General features: G+C 56.0%; 2 protein-coding genes across 4 annotated transcripts; both read left to right on the forward strand.

Moving 5' to 3' along the window:
- Positions 1-797: 797 nt before the first annotated feature.
- Positions 798-12338, forward strand: EDC4 (enhancer of mRNA decapping 4). 3 transcript variants are annotated; one of them, XM_001498275.6, is made up of 29 exons: positions 798-1252; positions 3671-3827; positions 4231-4342; positions 4644-4743; positions 5004-5193; positions 5302-5449; positions 5539-5643; positions 5973-6082; positions 6176-6259; positions 6353-6448; positions 6547-6649; positions 6767-6947; positions 7042-7114; positions 7221-7312; positions 7393-7580; positions 7672-7802; positions 7895-8048; positions 8387-8820; positions 8904-9008; positions 9094-9246; positions 9332-9368; positions 9502-9679; positions 9791-9946; positions 10053-10168; positions 10267-10432; positions 10520-10706; positions 10796-11015; positions 11400-11563; positions 11805-12338. In XM_001498275.6, the coding sequence occupies exons 1-29, from the start codon at positions 1168-1170 to the stop codon at positions 11995-11997; spliced, it is 4218 nt and encodes a 1405-aa protein (XP_001498325.1). In that variant the 5' UTR covers positions 798-1167; the 3' UTR covers positions 11998-12338. The 3 variants fall into 3 exon arrangements, with proteins under 3 accessions (XP_001498325.1, XP_070119132.1, XP_005608403.1); XM_005608346.4 differs by having other exon boundaries at positions 810-1252; positions 7880-8048; XM_070263031.1 differs by having other exon boundaries at positions 9502-9946.
- Positions 12339-12626: 288 nt separating this feature from the next.
- On the forward strand, positions 12627-14216 carry NRN1L (neuritin 1 like). Its single transcript, XM_023637161.2, has 3 exons — positions 12627-12844; positions 13601-13733; positions 13833-14216. Exons 1-3 carry the CDS (start codon positions 12736-12738, stop codon positions 14104-14106), a joined length of 516 nt encoding a protein of 171 aa, XP_023492929.2. The 5' UTR covers positions 12627-12735; the 3' UTR covers positions 14107-14216.
- Positions 14217-17464: the final 3248 nt, after the last annotated feature.

The raw sequence follows: 17464 nt of genomic DNA on the forward strand, positions 1-17464 counted from the left end.
TTTCTACTCAGTTTCAGAGACAGAGGCCTTGCCCAGTGCAAATCTAGCCCTTTGGCCCTGAGAAGTCTGGTGGTGTAAACCTGGTGGCAAGGTAGCAACTGCAGGCTAGAACCAAACCCAGGACTTGGGCTGGTGCCCTGTTAGGGGTTTTAGGATTGGTGAGGGCACCACAGCTATGCCTGACCTGTACCCCTGCCTTCCCTCCTGCTCTATGAAGGAGGCTGAGGACTTCGGACCCCCACCAGTTGCCTGGCTACGCTGGGCACAGGGCTGGATGATGTGCTGTTTGAGGACAGCATACTCAGGAGATTTCAATGGAACTGATTTCTGGGCTGCTGTGTATTTGGGGGGTAGGGGTAGGGGAGAGAGGCAGATGCCTGCTGCCTCTTAAACCACCCTGTATAAAATCTGCAATACAGCTTCTTCCATGTACCTGTGCCTGAAATGTCTGCAATAAAGAGGTGTTTGTAATCTGGTTTCTTTCTTCCTGCCTGAGGGTGCCAGGCTGATGCAACGGGATGCTGGGGGACAATGTGTTGTTTGTAGCGGGACCATCTCTCCTACCCTTGCAATTTCTGGGCCTTATGACTTTGCCAGTTCCCTCAGGTCTTGGGTTATACCGACCCATTTCCCAAAGGGGAAACCGAAGCTTCTGCCAATTCTCCTTGTTCCTGGGGGCTCTGAGGGACTGCAGCCTGGGTGGCTGAGTTGACCCTGTCCTAGGCCCATTATAAGTCCATGCTTTGGGAGTGGACATGTACCGGACAGGATATCCTGAGGCGGGTAGGGCTTTGGGCGGCCCAGTGTGTGGACATTTGCTCTAACTCAACCCCGCGGAACTCCCTCGGACCCGGTTGGCACAGGGGCTGGCCGGCCGAGGAGGACCGGCTCCAGGAGAGGCGAGGCGTCCGCCTCCAGACCGGAACCTTTCTTCTTCGCCGGGCGCAGGTTCCGGGAGCCGAGCTCGGACGGGCCGGAAGTGGAGGCGGTTGGTGGGGTTGGCGGGGCTCAGGGACGCAGCGCGGGCGGCGGTTTGCGGGCCGCGGGTGGACCGAGTGTAGTGACCGGCGCCCGGCTGTCTGGCCCCGGCGGGGCTGTGTGAGGCTGGACGGTGCGCGACGACAGGGAAACTAACGCGGCGCTGACGGGGTCCCCGCGGCTGGGCCCATGGCCTCCTCCTGCGCGAGCATCGACATCGAGGACGCCACGCAGCACCTGCGGGACATCCTCAAGCTGGACCGACCCGCTGGGGGTGAGCCGGGACAGTGAGGGTGGGTCCTCAGCGAGCGGGCAGTAGGGCGGCGCGGGCCTGGGCAGTCCTCGGGGCCCGCAGGTCCCTCAGGACCGGCTCTGCATCCTCCTGGCTGGTGAGGGCAGACGAAGGTGGAAGGGGTAATTCCCTGTGTGCTCACCGAAGGGCGTAGACCCCCAGGTGCGATCCCTCCCCATCCCGGAGCTGGGCTGTTCTGCCTCGTCCTTCAGCGTCTCAGCTGAAGGTGAGGCCCCTTCTCTGACTCTGCAGGGCGCCCCTGGTGTCCTGGCCCCAATGTCTCTAGTGTTCCTAGGACTGGCCAGGGTTCCCTACCCTTTTGCCATATAGTTCAGAGGCCTGGTCTGGGCTCTGTATGCCAAGTTCTGGGTCTAGACCCAGGCACTGTGCTGAGGAACCACCGATACCCCTTTGCAACTTGTCCTTCCTTCTGGAATACAGACTCCAGGCCTGCTGTTCTGAAACTGATTTTCAGGAGCAGTGTGACCAGCCCCAATTCCATAATCTTTCTGGGTTTAAGGCAAATCACAGGCTGCACAGCTCTGATTGGATTAAGCTACAAACGTCTCAAACCCTAGTTTATTTCCATTCCATTTAAACTTTACTTGGGCATGCACTAATACCTCAGAGCTGTTCCCTCGAAGAGCCCCCAGGACATCCATTATATTACAAGGTTGTAATATAATGCTGTTGTCATTGAAAGAGAGGAGTGTTTTGATATTGTGATGGGATTAGGGTCGGTGGGGAGGGGGCTGGGGAGTGCCTGAGAACAGATTCAAGAGAAAGGAGACAATGTTTAGACTAGGTCTTGTAATATGAATAGAGGTTTGGGTGTCAGGAAAGGCATTCTACAAAGAGGAAATAGCACATGTGAAGGTACCAAAGTTTCCTGGCAGGTTCAGGGACCATTGAAAAGTTGTAGTGGTTGAAAGACTGGCTGGTGATGGTGGTGTGGGTGTGCAGTGGCCAGAGCTGATAATTGGTCTTAATTCAGACCCTGCTCTTAAACCTGCTGGGAGACCCAAACTGGCTGCTTTTGGAAGCAGGCACTGGTGTTCACTCTGGGTTGGTTGCTACTCCCTGCTCCCTGAGAAAATCCATCTGCTGCCTGAAACTACTGAGTCCTTTGCCCCAGGCCTTGAGTGTGTGCTCCCTTTTCTCATGAGCTTGGCTTGGGCCTCTTATGGTCATCAGCTGCTCTGCAGACTAGACTCCACAAAGGTTTGGTAGAACCTGGCATGGCCAACCTTGTGCAGCTTGTTTGTTTGTCCTCATGGTAGCCTGCCTGGGAGGGAGAGTGGTCAGCTTACCCCTGAGCAGCTAAGGTGGCTCTGGTCCAAGTGAAGTGGCCTGGAGGCTTTCCTCTTAACTCCTTGTTTATTGATTGGCACTTGATTCCCCTGTTTGCCAAGTAGCTCTTGCTTGTCTCCTGTCACTGGAGGACCATGTCAGACCTCAGCAGTTATGTGACTCGAAACTTGCTATGTTCCTGAATGTGGACCCCTAGTCTCCTTGCCACCTGGGAGTTTTGGAGTGGTGTCTGAGCCTCTAAGGATGCTTGAAACTCAGTCAATGGCAAACAACTAAAGTACTGTCTTTCCTGGCTCTGCACCCTACCCCAACTCCTCCTCTTTATTTCTCTCCTCTTTATCCAGCTCCTTCATGTCCATTTCTCCTGAGTTTTCCTGCCCAAGGTGGCTTCTTCTGAGCCATTTCTGTGTGGGGCAGGCTCCTTCCTTTCTTACTCCCACATCTTACCAGTGTCCTTCCATTCCTTAGGAGCCCATTCTCTCTTCTCCAACCCCTGCCACTCCCTTGGTCTAGGCCCCGGTATCTCTCACCTAGATTCTCAACTATCCTACATGCTGCCTTAGAGCAGTCAATCCTCTGGGCAGAGCAGTCCCTATCACCTTCTCATTTAGAATTCTTTTGTGGCTCTCATTGCCACAGGGAGAATCTTAGCACCTGAGCCCCATGCCTAAAACCTCTACAGCCTTGTTTTCCCTCCATCCTTCCCATGTTTATGTATTCTGGCCACACTGGCTGTGATGGTGCCTCCTCTAAGAAATCTGTCCTAATTCTTCCCATTCTCTCCCTCAAGTAAACAGGGTTCCTCTGTACTGACCTGAGCCTGAGTATTAATTGGTCTCAGAGGATCCTTGATGGCTTGTCTCCCTCCCCCAGGTAGAAGAGCCTTGTGTTCATCTTTGGTCTTGGCATATACTGGGTTCACCATTAGTGTTTCTGGAGAGATGAACAAAGGGCCCTCCTCCCCACTGACATACTGCGCTCAGTTGAATGTTCCTAGAGCACCCCATGGTTCTTGAATGAAGCTCTGCAGGAGGACAGGCCAGTGGGCAGGCAGAACAACCTCATCACTGTGGCCCTTTCTGTCCCCAGGCCCCAGTGCAGAGAGCCAGCGGCCATCTAATGCCTACAATGGGGACCTCAACGGGCTCCTGGTCCCAGACCCCCTCTGCTCAGGTGATGGTACTTCAACAAACAAGCCTGGTCTCCGGGCCATGCCACCTATTAATCTGCAGGAAAAGCAGGTCATGTGAGTGTCTGGGAGATGTCAGAGATGATGATGGGGTCTTTGGGGCATCTGCTAGCTGAAGGCATGAGATGGGGGAGAGAGGGGCCTCTGCTGCTTCCCCACTAGAAGACCTGGGGTGGAGCACAACCACACTGAGTTTGCACTAGGATGAGGGGCAAGGACATGCTCAGGAGTTTGGCCCGGATCTGAAGTTTGGGCTCCTGGTTTAGCATGGAAGTAAGCCTATTCACAAGGAGGGAGGTAAGCAAGGGGAGCTGTGGGTTTGGGGACCAATGGACCAGGCAGAGCTGGCCATCTGGGATGTGACAGCTTCACCAGAGTAGCCGTATTCTCTTCTCCTCCCAACCCTGCCCATTGAGACTTTGGGTGAACAAGAGTCAAGCTTGTGTACCCCTCCCCCTAGCTGCCTTTCAGGAGATGACAGCTCTACCTGCATCGGGATTTTGGCCAAGGAGGTGGAGATTGTGGCCAGCAGTGACTCTAGCATCTCTAGCAAGGCACGGGGGAGCAACAAGGTGGGCACCAGGATGTTGTGGCATGTATGGTGGATGGGGGCACACTCAGCCTCTCCCTCTCCCCTCCCATGCTGCCAGTTCCTATGGGGACCATTTGATAGACAGGTAGTGTGCCTCAGTCTCAGGAAGCCAGGGTTGGCTGTCAAGTCTCAGTGGAAGCCTGGTCCCAAGAGTTGTGAATGGGTAGCTGGGCTCACACATGTGGCCTCTGCTGTTCCCAGGGAGGCTGGGGGCCACCTAGGCTCCAGGAAAGCTGTCCCAGCCCTCAGCTTCTATGACCTTCCTCACCCTTGCTTCCCAGGTGAAAATCCAGCCTGTTGCCAAGTATGACTGGGAGCAGAAATACTACTATGGCAACCTGATTGCTGTGTCCAATTCTTTCTTGGCCTATGCCATTCGGGGTGAGTATGGCAGGAGGGAGGAGGGAGATGTGCTAGAAGTCTGAGAGATGCAGATCCAGTGTCAGGCCACTCAGCCCACTCAGAGCTTATGGGTATAATGGAAGACTTGTCTGTGCTGTCTCACCTCTGCCAAACCTTGGAGGCCAAGTGGGAAAACTGAGCTTGAAACTCTAGTGGTATCAGACAAGCAAGTGCAGGGCTTCTCTGCTTCTCCCTCATCCTGGATATTCACTCATGGCCTACCGCTCTCCTGATTCCAGCTGCCAACAATGGCTCAGCGATGGTGCGGGTGATCAGTGTCAGCACTTCAGAGCGGACCCTGCTCAAGGGCTTCACAGGCAGTGTAGCTGATCTCGCCTTTGCACACCTCAACTCCCCACAGCTGGCCTGCCTGGATGAGGCAGGCAACCTATTTGTGTGGCGCTTGGCTCTGGTTAATGGCAAAATTCAGTATCCTTTCCCATAGGGTGGGATGGGAGACTGATGAAAGGTGGGCAGAGCTCAGGCTGCCAGACACACGTCATCATCCACCTGTCTAGCCCTTAACGCCCTGCTCAGAGAAGAGATTTTGGTCCATATCCGGCAGCCAGAGGGCACACCACTGAACCACTTCCGTAGGATCATCTGGTGCCCCTTCATCCTCGAGGAGAGTGAGGACTGCTGTGAGGAGGGCAGCCCAACAGTGGCCCTCTTGCATGAGGACCGGGTGAGGGGGCTGGTCCTGGGGGGAGAGGAGAGGACAGAACAACCGTGGTGTGGGCATGGGCTGAATACTCACCTCCCTGTACCCTCCAGGCTGAGGTGTGGGACCTGGACATGCTGCGCTCCAATCACAACACCTGGCCTGTGGATGTCAGCCAGATCAAGCAGGGCTTCATCGTGGTAAAAGGCCATAGCACGGTAAGCCCACAACTGATTGCCTCCCCTGCCTTCCCCTCTTCTTTATGTCCCACATCTATTCCCTGTACCCATAGTTGCCCAGGCAGCTTTACTGGCACTCTGCCCATGGGGACTCTGAGCACAAAGTGACCCTCACCTGTGCACCTCACACCTAACCGGGCTGCACCCCCCGGATCTGGTCGTCTCTACGACCACCCATTCGTTCATTCTTTCACACAAGAGTGTGGATTCACTGTTGGTCAGCCCAGCTTACTACCATCCCCATCTGAGAAGGGCTAGCTCCTACCTCTAGTCAAGTGGCAAAACAAGGCTCTTTGGTTTCTTCCCAGCGCCTAAGTGAAGGAGCCCTCTCCCCTGATGGGACTGTCCTAGCTACCGCAAGCCATGATGGTTTTGTCAAGTTCTGGCAGATCTACATTGAGGGCCAGGATGAGCCAAGGTAAGCCAGGGCCTGAGAGACTGGGACACATTCCCCACCCGCCAGATAAGGGACCAGATCACCCACTCAGGCCCCTCATCTGCCTGCCTGCAGGTGTCTGCATGAGTGGAAGCCACATGATGGGCGACCCCTCTCCTGCCTCCTGTTCTGTGACAACCACAAGAAACAGGACCCTGAGTGAGTGAGTGGGCAGGCAGGCAGGTGGTGGGCTGGATCTTGGGTTCCCAGCAGGGGACCCAGCCAGCCACTCAGTGCCTTACTGCTTTGCAGGGTCCCTTTCTGGAGGTTCCTCATTACTGGCGCTGACCAGAATCGGGAGCTAAAGATGTGGTGCACAGTATCCTGGACCTGCCTGCAGACCATTCGGTAGGCAGGGGCGAGGGGGCTGGGAAGGAGTGGCAGGGTTGGGGATGTGGATGCTTTTCACCCTCTCAGTGTCATTCATCCTGCCTTGCGGCCCCTAGCTTCTCCCCGGATATCTTCAGCTCAGTGAATGTGCCCCCCAGCCTCAAGGTTTGCCTGGATCTCTCAGCAGAATACTTGATTCTCAGCGATGTGCAACGGAAGGTAGGCTGCAGGGGGGCACCCTGGGCAGAGCTGGTATCATCAGGGAGGGCAGGGTGTGTGGCACATCCATAGCCCTCACAGCCTCTGAGCTTAGCTGTGAATGCACTGCCTGTGCAGGTCCTCTATGTGATGGAGCTGCTGCAGAACCAGGAGGAGGGCCGTGCCTGCTTCAGCTCCATCTCTGAGTTCTTGCTCACCCACCCTGTGCTGAGCTTCGGTATCCAGGTTGTGAGTCGCTGCCGGCTGCGGCACACTGAGGTGCTGCCTGCTGAGGAGGAGAATGACAGCCTAGGGGCTGGTGAGCTGCTCAGGGTTGGGGATATATGTTCATATGTAGGGGAGTACTGAGGCACAGAGGGCCAGGGGCTTAGTTGTCCACACTATCCTTGCAGATGGGACCCACGGAGCCAGTGCCATGGAGTCTGCAGCTGGTGTGCTCATCAAGCTTTTTTGTGTGCATACTAAGTGAGTGTACTGGGGAGATCCATCTGTGCCCTCTCTGTGCCCCTCCCCACTGTACTGACTCTAGCCCCTTGGAGCCCTCTCCTATTCTCCCCTTATCTTCCTGTAGGGCATTGCAGGATGTGCAGATCCGTTTCCAGCCACAGCTGAACCCTGATGTGGTGGCCCCACTCCCCACCCACCCTGCCCATGAGGACTTTGGTGAGTGAGAGGTGAGAGGGAAGTAGGTTAAACTGACTGAGGTCTGAGATGTGACTCAAATGGCAACTTTCCCCCCGTAGCATTTGGAGAGTCTCGGCCTGAACTGGGCTCCGAGAGCCTGGCTTCAGCTGCTCATGGCTCCCAGCCTGACCTCCGACGCATTGTGGAGCTGCCTGCACCTGCTGACTTCCTCAGTCTGAGCAGTGAGACCAAGCCCAAGCTGATGACACCTGACGCCTTCATGACACCTAGCGCCTCCCTGCAGCAGGTGTGCTGGGGGAGGGGTGTGAGGCTCAGGGCAGGGGGCCTGGGAATGCCCCACCCACAGGCCAAAGCCCTCATTCTCTGCATCTTCCCAGATCACTGCATCCCCCAGTAGTAGCAGCAGCAGCAGTAGCAGCAGCAGCAGCAGCAGCAGCAGCAGCAGCTCCTCTCTTACAGCTGTGTCTGCCATGAGCAGTACCTCAGCTGTGGACCCCTCCTTGCCCAGGTGAAGTGAGGGTCAGAGTTGGGGGATGGCAGCGGCTGGTTCCAAGTGATGCCAAGCTTTGGGTGCTTACTCCTCAGCCTTCCTGCCACCAGGCCACCTGAGGAGCTGACCTTGAGCCCCAAGCTGCAGCTGGATGGCAGTCTGACAGTGAGCAGCAGCAGTAGCCTGCAGGCAAGCCCACGCAGCCTCCTGCCCGGCCTGATCCCAGGTCCAGCTGACAAATTGACTTCCAAAGGACCTGGGCAGGTGTGTGTATAGGTGTGTGTGAAGTACAGAGTAGCAGGTATATGGCAGCAGGAAGGTTGGCAGCAGTTTCCTCCCACAGCACCCTGTCTGCTGGTCCTGCTCTGCCTCAGGTGGTCCATGTTTCCCCTGAGGTCATCTCATCCTCCCATATTCCCTGGAAGGCAGCTTCTCAGCCTCTCCATCCCCACTTCCTCTCCTCTTGGGCTGTGGCCATTTTTTACCTGCATCCCTCTTCCCTACTGTCCCATCTCTCATCACTACAAACACCAGTGCCTCATCTCTGTGCTTCCCCTACCCTGCTGCCTACTACCTAAGTCCCCATCTTTGGCCTACCTCAGGTGCCTGCTGCTGCTGCTGCACTATCCCTGGAGCTGCAGGAAGTGGAGCCCCTGGGGCTAACCCAGGCTTCCCCTAGCCGCACTCGCTCGCCGGATGTTATCTCCTCAGCTTCGACTGCCCTGTCCCAGGACATCCCTGAGATTGCATCTGAGGCCCTGTCCCGTGGCTTTGGCTCCTCTGCTCCTGAGGGCCTTGAGCCAGACAGTATGGCTTCAGCTGCCTCAGCACTGCACCTGCTGTCCCCACGGCCCCGACCAGGGCCTGAGCTTGGCTCCCAGCTTGGCCTAGATGGAAGCCCTGGGGATGGGGATCGGCATAGTACCCCTTCGCTCCTGGAGGCGGCCTTGACCCAGGAGGCCACAGCCCCTGACAGTCAGGTCTGGCCTACAGCACCAGACATTACTCGTGAGACCTGCAGCAGCCTGGCAGAGAGGTGAGGAGCTTGGGAGGGGGAAAGTGTGCTCATGGTAGGGACTTCAGATAGTCATCCACTGCTGAGTCAGCCTGTCTCCCCAGCCCCAGGAATGGCCTCCAGGAAAAGCACAAGAGCCTGGCCTTCCACCGACCACCTTATCACCTGCTGCAGCAACATGACAGCCAGGACGTCAGCGCTGAGCAAAGGTGGGTGCCACCCCACACTGTTCCTCTCACGAGGGTGGGCCAGCAAGTGAGTAGGCACTTATTCTTCTACTTCCCCTTCCCACAGTGACCACGATGATGAGGTAGCCAGCCTTGCCTCTGCTGCAGGGGGCTTTGGCACCAAAGTCCCCACTCCACGGCTGCCTGCCAAGGACTGGAAGACTAAGGGATCCCCTCGGGCCTCACCCAAGCTCAAGAGGAAGGGCAAGAAGGATGATGGGTAGGGGGGTGCTGAGGCTGGGGGGGCGGGGTGGTCCCCAGCCTGCCTGCCTGACATGGCCTGAGGTGCTTCTCACCTATGGCAGGGATTCAGCCATGGGATCTCGGCTCATGGAGCACCAGGTAAGTAAGCAAACACCCTTTCTATTTCTGGGACTCCTCCCTGTAAGGTGGAGAAGGGCTCTGGGCCATTCCCTGGTCTGGTGTGTGGGGATGGGTGGAGCAGGCATCATGTGACTGTTAGTGCTGCTGGCAGGTGGCAGAGCTTCCTGAGGACTGGCCAGCATTAATTTGGCAACAGCAGAGAGAGCTGGCAGAGCTGCGGCACAGCCAAGAAGAGCTGCTGCAGCGTCTGTGCACCCAACTTGAGGGCCTGCAGAGCACTGTCATGGGCCATGTAGAACGTGCCCTAGAGTCACGACACGAGCAGGAGCGTATCCTTGTGGGTGGTGGCACAGCATGGCGTAGTGGTAGGGGAAGCCACAGCATTCTTGGCCCAGGAAGGGACATGGGATCTCCAGGCCTATTCCTTAGCTACAATGCAGAGCGGCGGCTGGAGCGGGCATTGGCTGAGGGGCAGCAGCGGGGTGGGCAGCTGCAGGAGCAGCTGACACAACAGCTGTCCCAGGCACTGTCTTCAGCTATGGCTGGGCGGTTGGAGCGGAGCATACGAGATGAGATCAAGAAGACGGTACCTCCGTGTGAGTTTTATATGGAGACTTCTTCTGGGAGGACAAGGTGGGAGTGGGGAGGTAACCTGTCAAGTTACCTCTCATGGCTCCACCTCTCCTTCCTCACCTGTCCCAGGTGTCTCTAGGAGTCTGGAGCCCGTGGCAGGCCAACTGAGCAACTCAGTGGCCACCAAGCTCACAGCCGTGGAGGGTAGCCTGAAAGAGAATATCTCCAAGCTGCTAAAGTCCAAGGTGCTATTGGGCCCGAGATGAGGGAGGTTGGTGGTTGGTGGGCCTGGTCAGGCCAGCTGGGCTCAGGCTTTCAACTCGGCCCCTCCCTCTACCCCCAGAACTTGACTGACGCCATTGCCCGAGCAGCTGCAGACACATTACAGGGGCCAATGCAGGCTGCCTACCGTGAAGCCTTCCAGAGTGTGGTGCTGCCTGCCTTTGAGAAGAGCTGCCAGGCCATGTTCCAACAGATCAATGATAGCTTCCGACTGGGCACACAGGAATGTGAGTGGAGTCATATGTCCCACTGTGAGAGGAGCTGTCCCCTTTTCCCTCACTGTCCCTCTCATGGCTCCCATGATCACCTCTCAGACTTGCAGCAGCTAGAGAGCCACATGAAGAGCCGGAAGGCACGAGAGCAGGAGGCACGGGAGCCTGTGTTGGCTCAGCTAAGGGGCCTGGTCAGCACACTGCAAGGTGCCACTGAGCAGATGGCAGCCACTGTGTCCAGCAGTGTTCGGGCTGAGGTGCAGCACCAGTTGCACGTGGCTGTGGGCAGGTATGTGGGCAGGGCACTGGGCAAGGTGTGGGTTTGGAAAGGGCCAGACCAGACTCTGTTTACGTCATCTCTCTCACTTCCCTTTGCAGCCTGCAGGAGTCAATTTTAGCACAAGTCCAACGCATTGTTAAGGGTGAGGTGAGTGTAGCACTCAAGGAGCAGCAGGCTGCCGTCACCTCTAGCATCATGCAGGCCATGCGCTCAGCAGCTGGCACTCCTGTCCCTGCTGCCCACCTCGACTGCCAGGCCCAGCAAGCCCATATTCTGCAGCTGCTGCAGCAGGGCCACCTCAATCAGGCCTTCCAGCAGGTATGTGAGGCGTTAGGCCCAGGTAAGGGTCAGATGCCTCCTGACAAGGCCCACACACTGTTCCACATGGGTACATTCCACTCTACCCATCAGGCTCTGCGCAGTCTGGCACTAGTGGAGAGTTCTTAGTTCTCTTTGGCCTCCAGGCCATTTCCCCTGCTTTTCCCTTTCCCTGGACCCCTTTCTTCCTCCCTCAACCCTCCATGCTTCATGACCATCCTCAGGAAATGTTTCTTGATCCCCTAGAGTAGTAACACAGCCCTACAGTGCTCTCTCTGGACCCCTAAGTACCTTACTCTGTGGTCATCCCCTCTCAGGCCACACAGCCCAGACAAGCAGCCATTCTATCCTGACATTAGCTATAAAATGCTATTCTCTACCCAGGCCCTGACAGCTGCTGACCTGAACCTGGTGCTTTACGTGTGTGAAACTGTGGATCCAGGCCAGGTTTTTGGGCAGCCACCCTGCCCACTCTCCCAGCCCGTGCTCCTTTCTCTCATCCAGCAGCTGGCCTCTGACCTTGGCACTCGAACTGACCTCAAGCTCAGGTGAGTAGGCATAGGCAGGGACCAGGAGGCCAGGACACAGGACGGGGTGAAGGTGGGGGAGCAGTTCAAAGCAGAGACTTCCACTCCTGCCTGACTCCCTTCCCTAGTTTACCCTACCATTCCCCTCTGCCCCCACCCATCTCAGGCTTGGCCTCCCTTGACCCTCTGGGCTTCAGTGCCACCAGGGGGCGCTCCCGTCCTCTGGAACCCACTGTAGCGTGTCCCTTTCCTCCACCTGCAGCTACCTGGAAGAGGCTGTGATGCACCTGGACCACAGCGACCCCATCACTCGGGACCACATGGGCTCCGTCATGGCCCAGGTGCGCCAGAAGCTCTTCCAGTTCCTGCAGGCCGAGCCACACAACTCACTTGGCAAAGCGGCCCGGCGTCTCAGCCTCATGCTGCATGGCCTTGTGACCCCCAGCCTCCCTTAGCTAAGCCTGCCTTTCCCAGAGGTGGGATGGCACTGGCGGCCAGCAGACAGGCTTAGGCCAAAGCAGGGTCATGTCTGCCTTTTACCTGCTCAGGCTCCCACCTCTGGGATATTTGAGGGGGGCAGCATTGGCTGTGGTCTACAGGTTGTGGTAGCCAGCAGGCTTAGGCTGGGCCCAGGGTGGGTATTGTGCCTTCTTGGGTTCTGCCATGCCTGGAGCATGACTCTGAGATTGTGACACCACTTGAGGTTGAATTTTCCATGTTCCTTTTTACCTCCAATTTGGATCTTTTTGTTTTTGAAAAACATTGAGAAATTCAATTAAATGCTTTTGGAATAAAATCGAGTAAATGTGTGCTTTTGGTGTGTCTTTGGTGTGACTTTAATTGCTCTCTGTTCCCTGCCTCCTCTCTTCTCCCTGTGTGGAGCTCTGTCTAGGCCAACCTGCCCCAGGGGCCTGGACACCCACCCTCATCTGCACAACTGCCTTCCCAGATCTCTCCTCTCCATTTTCTCGGGCAAGGGCCGTGGGGGTCAGCTCGTCATTACTGGCTGCCCTGGGCTCTTCTTTCTGGAGTCCCTCCACTCTCTTGCCAATCTGAGTATTGGGGGCGGGGCCAAGGGCTTGCTTTGAAGCCCCGCCTCGGGCTCTTATCCAATCACAGCCCCTCCTTCTGGAGGCTGGGCCGAAGGGTTACACTCCAAGCTGCTAGCTCTGGCACTAGGCTCTCAGCTGGAGATGATGTGCTGCTGCTGCTGCTGCTGCTGCTGCTGCTGCTGTCGCCACCACCAGCAACCGCCCCGTGTGCTGGGGCTGTTGCTGCTGCTGCTGCTGCCGCCACCACTTGGTGAGTACAGGTGTGCTGAATCTGGCCCGGGCTGCACACCCTCTCGCCAGACTGGGTATAGGATGTCGGGAGCTGAGGCACAGCCTTCCTGAGTGCTGGGAGCCAGGGTAAAGAGAAGGTACCAGGCCTCCAGGGAGGGGTTAATGTGTGCCAGTGACTTAAGGATGGTAAGTGAGGGGGGCATGAACTGAGCCCTAGTTGCGGGGGAAGGACCCTGAAATTCTGCAGCCCCCATTCTGATAAAGGGAGATGTGCCCCCTCGCTGGACTCCTAGACCAGCTGTGGGATCCCCGAGGTCCTCTGTTAGGATCTGGCCTGGATCTCGACCCCGTCTATCCTGCCCTATTCATCCCAAAACACCTTTCTTTAGGAAGGGGATAGGAAGGCCAAGCAAAGCTTGTGCAGGCTGCAGAGAGACTGGAGATGCCAGGGGCCCCATGGCCCCAGACCCTGCCTCTGCTTCACCGTATCCTGACTCCTTCACTTGGACCTTCCCTACCTGGGGCTGCAGAAGCTGGGAGAAAGAGTGCATCCCTGGGAGTGACACTCCCACCCCCCCACCCCTGCACGTATCATGTTGGGGGCCCTCCTAGAAGGGAGCTGAAGCAGGTGATCCCCAGACATGCCCCTTAATTCCCTGGGGCGCCACTTTCACGCTGAGTCATGTCCCCAGAGCGCACCCAGGTAAAGAAGCCCATGGGGGTTGGGGGGTGGACCCAGCTCATCCAATCAACCATTCTCCATCCCCACCCCCAGACCTTGTATCTCCCCTGGCAGCAGCCACAGCGGGCCCAGGCCGCTGTGACACCATATACCAGGGCTTCGCCGAGTGTCTCATCCGCTTAGGGGACGGCATGGGCCATGGAGGCAAGTTGGAGACCGTCTGCAGGTATGGGCAGGTTACAGGTGCCAGGGACCTTAACCTCTTCCTTCCCATTCCAAAGCCTCCTCACCCCACCTAATTCCCCTAACCCTACGCCCTTAACAGATCTTGGAATGACTTCCACACCTGCGCCTGGAGAGTCCTGTCGGCCTGTCCGGAGGAGGCAGCTGCTGTGTGGGAGTCGCTACAGCAAGAAGCTCGCCGGGCCCCGAACCCAGATAACTTGCATGCTCTGTGCGGTGCCCCTGTGCATGTCCAGGAGCGTGGCGTGGGCCCAGAGACCAACCAGGAGACACTGCGGGCCACAGCACCCGTGCCCACCCCCGCGCTCTTGGCCACTGCTCTGGCGCTCACCTGCCTCTTGGGGTCTCTGGCCTAGCCAGTGGGTTGGGTAGCTGCGCGTCTGCCTCCAGCCCTGCTCTGGCAGCTACCGTCGGGGCTCTGCGGAGCGTGCTCAGCTTTCATTAAAGGTATTTATATTTGTGCTAAGCTCCTTCTTTTCTTCCTGTGGCCCCTTGGCTGGGGTGGAGGCCTCCAAAAGCTGATCCCCAAGACAGGATGTGCGGGGCTGAAGTCTGCCACAAAGGACTCAATCTTTCTCCTTACAAACACTCATTTCCCAGGGGTGGCGCTGAGCTTTCCATTGCGTTCAGGTCCTGAGATCTGCTAGAATACACAGCTTTTCTCTGTCCTCCCGGGCTGACACTCCTAGCCCTGCCTGCTCCTCCTATCTTGGTCCATATGGGCTCTGTGAGGTGGTGGTGCATTGTGCTCCCACCACCCAGCCAGTCCACCCCCATCCCCAGGTTCTTCCAGCTTCCAGGCTCCTGACCATCTCACCTCCTCCTTCCTCTGCTGTACTACCACCTTAGCCTTCAAGACACAGCTCAAACTAAGTGCTCTGTCCTCTCCCTCTCTGGTCCATCTGAGGGGAGCCTGTTGCAGAAGGTGGGGAGCTTCTACTGGAGGGGAGTCTAAATTCAGGTTCCTGAGGTGACCTGGAGCTGCAGAAACTGGGCTCACAATGAGGGTTCCTCTGGCCTCTGCTCTTCACAAGCTTGTTCTTTGAGAAGAGGTGTGCAGTGTGGAGTCAAAACAATCCCAGAAGGTGTTCTGGAAGCCTGGAATGAGTCTGTGGTGTGAGGAGCCCCTGCTCATCCTGAAGGAGAGGAAGAGCAAGAACCAGCATGGGCAGAATCCTGAGGGAAGGAGGAGGCCTGAGAGAGGATGAGATCCTCTTTTGACCTGTCTTCTACCACCACCACGAGGACCGTGTTCCAAGCCACCACTCCACAACTTGTGTGGGCACTGCCACAGCCTCTTCACCGGCTTCTACTCTCACTTCCTCCACTTTATTCTCCATTTTCTAAATTGAAAAACTGCTCTTGGTGTTAAGCTCCTTCTCATTGTCTACAAGGCCCTACATAAGCCAGCTCTGCCCACAGTTTATTCAGTCCAGTCCTGCAACTCACCTCCATAGCAGCACAGAGGAGTGACCTACCTCCCCAAGTAGGTCCTTGGAGTCAGGGGAGCCTTCAGAGAAGGAGAGTGGTATGGTAGGGGGTGATAGAGGTAAGGATGAGAAACTTATAAGTGGTGGAGGAGAAGTGGGGCTGAGTTGGAAATGGCTTTACAAGAGGGGCCCAAAGGAATCAGTTGGGAGGGAGGGTGGGGCGGGAGTCCAATAGCTAGGCAGGCCAGGTTGACACTACAGCTCATGCTGGGAAGCTGCTGCCCATAAGACAGAATGAGGCCTGATAGGACCCTTGCTTAGGCTCCAGAGGCCTCCACCCACATGTGTAGGAGCCCTGCTTCATCCATGCTTCCCAAATACCCTCCCATTCTGGTTAGCTCAGATGCCTCAGTTAACTCCTGTTCTGCCCTATCTTTGCTCCTGTGCTTCCTTCACTTGTACTTTTATCCCCACTTCTCTCTGCCAATCAGTGATTACTCATCTTCTCACATCACTGAAAGAGAAAATTCAGGAAAAAACCCTCCTAGACCTGCCCCCCTTTGACCAGCAGAATTTTCCAGAAGGAAAGGCAAGCCTTTTATTCCTCTGGGTCTTTGTACATCTATTCGCTGTGCTCAGAGTACCCTTCCTTAATTCCTCCTGGTGAGCTCCTACTTCTTGTTCAGTGTCACCTCCTCCAGGAAATATTCCCTAACCTGACTCCAAGCTGAATCAGAAGCCTCCTACAGGTCCCACAGCTCCTGGGCTCCTTCTGTCTCAATACTGATAGCACTGGCTTGTTACTTTCTGGGTCTGAGTCAGAATTCCCCACTGTGAACTCTCTAAAGGGCCTCTTTGTGTCTCTAGTACCCAACCTTGGGCTGGGTATAAAGAGTACACTTGTGGGAGTGTGTGGAATGAAAGACGGAATCTCTAAATCAAGCATAGGAAGTGTTACAGTCAGCAAGAGCATGGACTGAGAATGACCCCAGTGTAGAGGATGCATCATCTAGGGGCATCCCCCTTACCCTGGGCATACTGTTGGGAAGGATGGTGCTGGGGTTCCAGACCCACAAAGTCTTCTCAGAGCCACTCTTGGTAGCTGCTCCTGGTGGCCTGCTTCCAGGAGCAGGGGCCCAACTGCTCTGGCCAGCCATCAGGGGGATTACCATCCGCCTGCTGTGACCTACTTCCCTCTGGTTTTTGCTCCCTAAATCCTTGCTCTTCCCCAGAATTGAATGACCTGGAGTGTGTGCATAGGGGTGGGGGTGGGGACAGAATCTGCTCTCTGATCAGGGGCTTAAGAGCTTTGTGTGTTTTATCCCAGAGCTGGAGGAGAGGGGTGGGCTGATAGCCAAACTGACTGGGCCCTGGACACAGCTGCTGAGGCCAGAGCATCATGGTGTTTCTCACATTTGCAGCTCTGAGGACACAGAATAGCTTTAATTAATTAATTAATTAATTTTTTGAGAAAGATTAGCCCTGAGCTAACGTCTGCCGCCAATCCTCCCCTTTTTGCTGAGGAAGACTGGCCCTAAGCTAACATCCGTGCTCACCTTCCTCTACTTTATATGTGGGACACTTGCCACAGCATGGCTTGCCAAGCAGTGCCGTGTCCACACCCAGGATCCAAAGTGGTGAACGCCAGGCCACCAAAGTGGAAGGTGCGAACTTAACCGCTGCGCCATTGGGCTGGGCTGGCCCACAGAATAGCTTTTTTCCCCCCTGCTTTTTCTCCCCAAATCCCCCCAGTACATAGTTGTATATATTTTGTTTTAGTTGTGGGTCCTTCTAGTTGTGGCATGTGGGACGCTGCCACAGCATGGCCTGACGAATGGTGCCATGTTCATGCCCAGAATCTGAACCAGCGAAATCCTGGGCCGCCAAAGCAGAGCACGAGAACTTAACCACTTGAACTTAACCACTCAGCCACAGGGCCGGCCCCCAGAATAGCTTATTGTTCAGGGCAGAGCCTGGGGGCTGTATGTCCTGAGCCCAGTCCCCTCTGCATCAACATATCTCTTCACCTCAGGGCCTCATGTTCTTCACCAGAGCAGAGACCAACACTTGCCCCTAGCAAGGGCTCGATAAATATTTGCTAAATTAATTTGCTGAATGTCTGTAAAATGGGAACGTTGTGTGGATTTCTAAGCCCCAGCCACCCTGGAATTCTATATTACTTTTAACCCCCACAACAACTCTGTGGGTTCAGGATTATAATCCCCATTATACAAATAAGAAAAATGAAGCTTAAAGAGGGGAGTTCACATATCTGTGGAAATGT

The sequence above is a fragment of the Equus caballus genome, chromosome 3, assembly GCF_041296265.1.
Source record: "Equus caballus isolate H_3958 breed thoroughbred chromosome 3, TB-T2T, whole genome shotgun sequence".
NCBI classification, from domain to species: Eukaryota; Metazoa; Chordata; class Mammalia; order Perissodactyla; family Equidae; genus Equus; species Equus caballus.

Bases quoted from the DNA above. Each gene is read 5' to 3' on its own strand.
- EDC4 (XM_070263031.1), top strand. From the start codon at position 1,168: ATGGCCTCCTCCTGCGCGAGCATCGACATCGAGGACGCCACGCAGCAC. The intron at 7,803-7,894 runs GTGAAGTGAGGG...TCCTGCCACCAG, and splicing joins GTGGACCCCTCCTTGCCCAG to GCCACCTGAGGAGCTGACCT. The intron at 10,707-10,795 runs GTATGTGGGCAG...TTCCCTTTGCAG, and splicing joins TTGCACGTGGCTGTGGGCAG to CCTGCAGGAGTCAATTTTAG.
- NRN1L (XM_023637161.2), top strand. From the start codon at position 12,736: ATGATGTGCTGCTGCTGCTGCTGCTGCTGCTGCTGCTGCTGTCGCCAC. The intron at 12,845-13,600 runs GTGAGTACAGGT...CCCCACCCCCAG, and splicing joins GCTGCTGCCGCCACCACTTG to ACCTTGTATCTCCCCTGGCA. The intron at 13,734-13,832 runs GTATGGGCAGGT...CGCCCTTAACAG, and splicing joins AAGTTGGAGACCGTCTGCAG to ATCTTGGAATGACTTCCACA.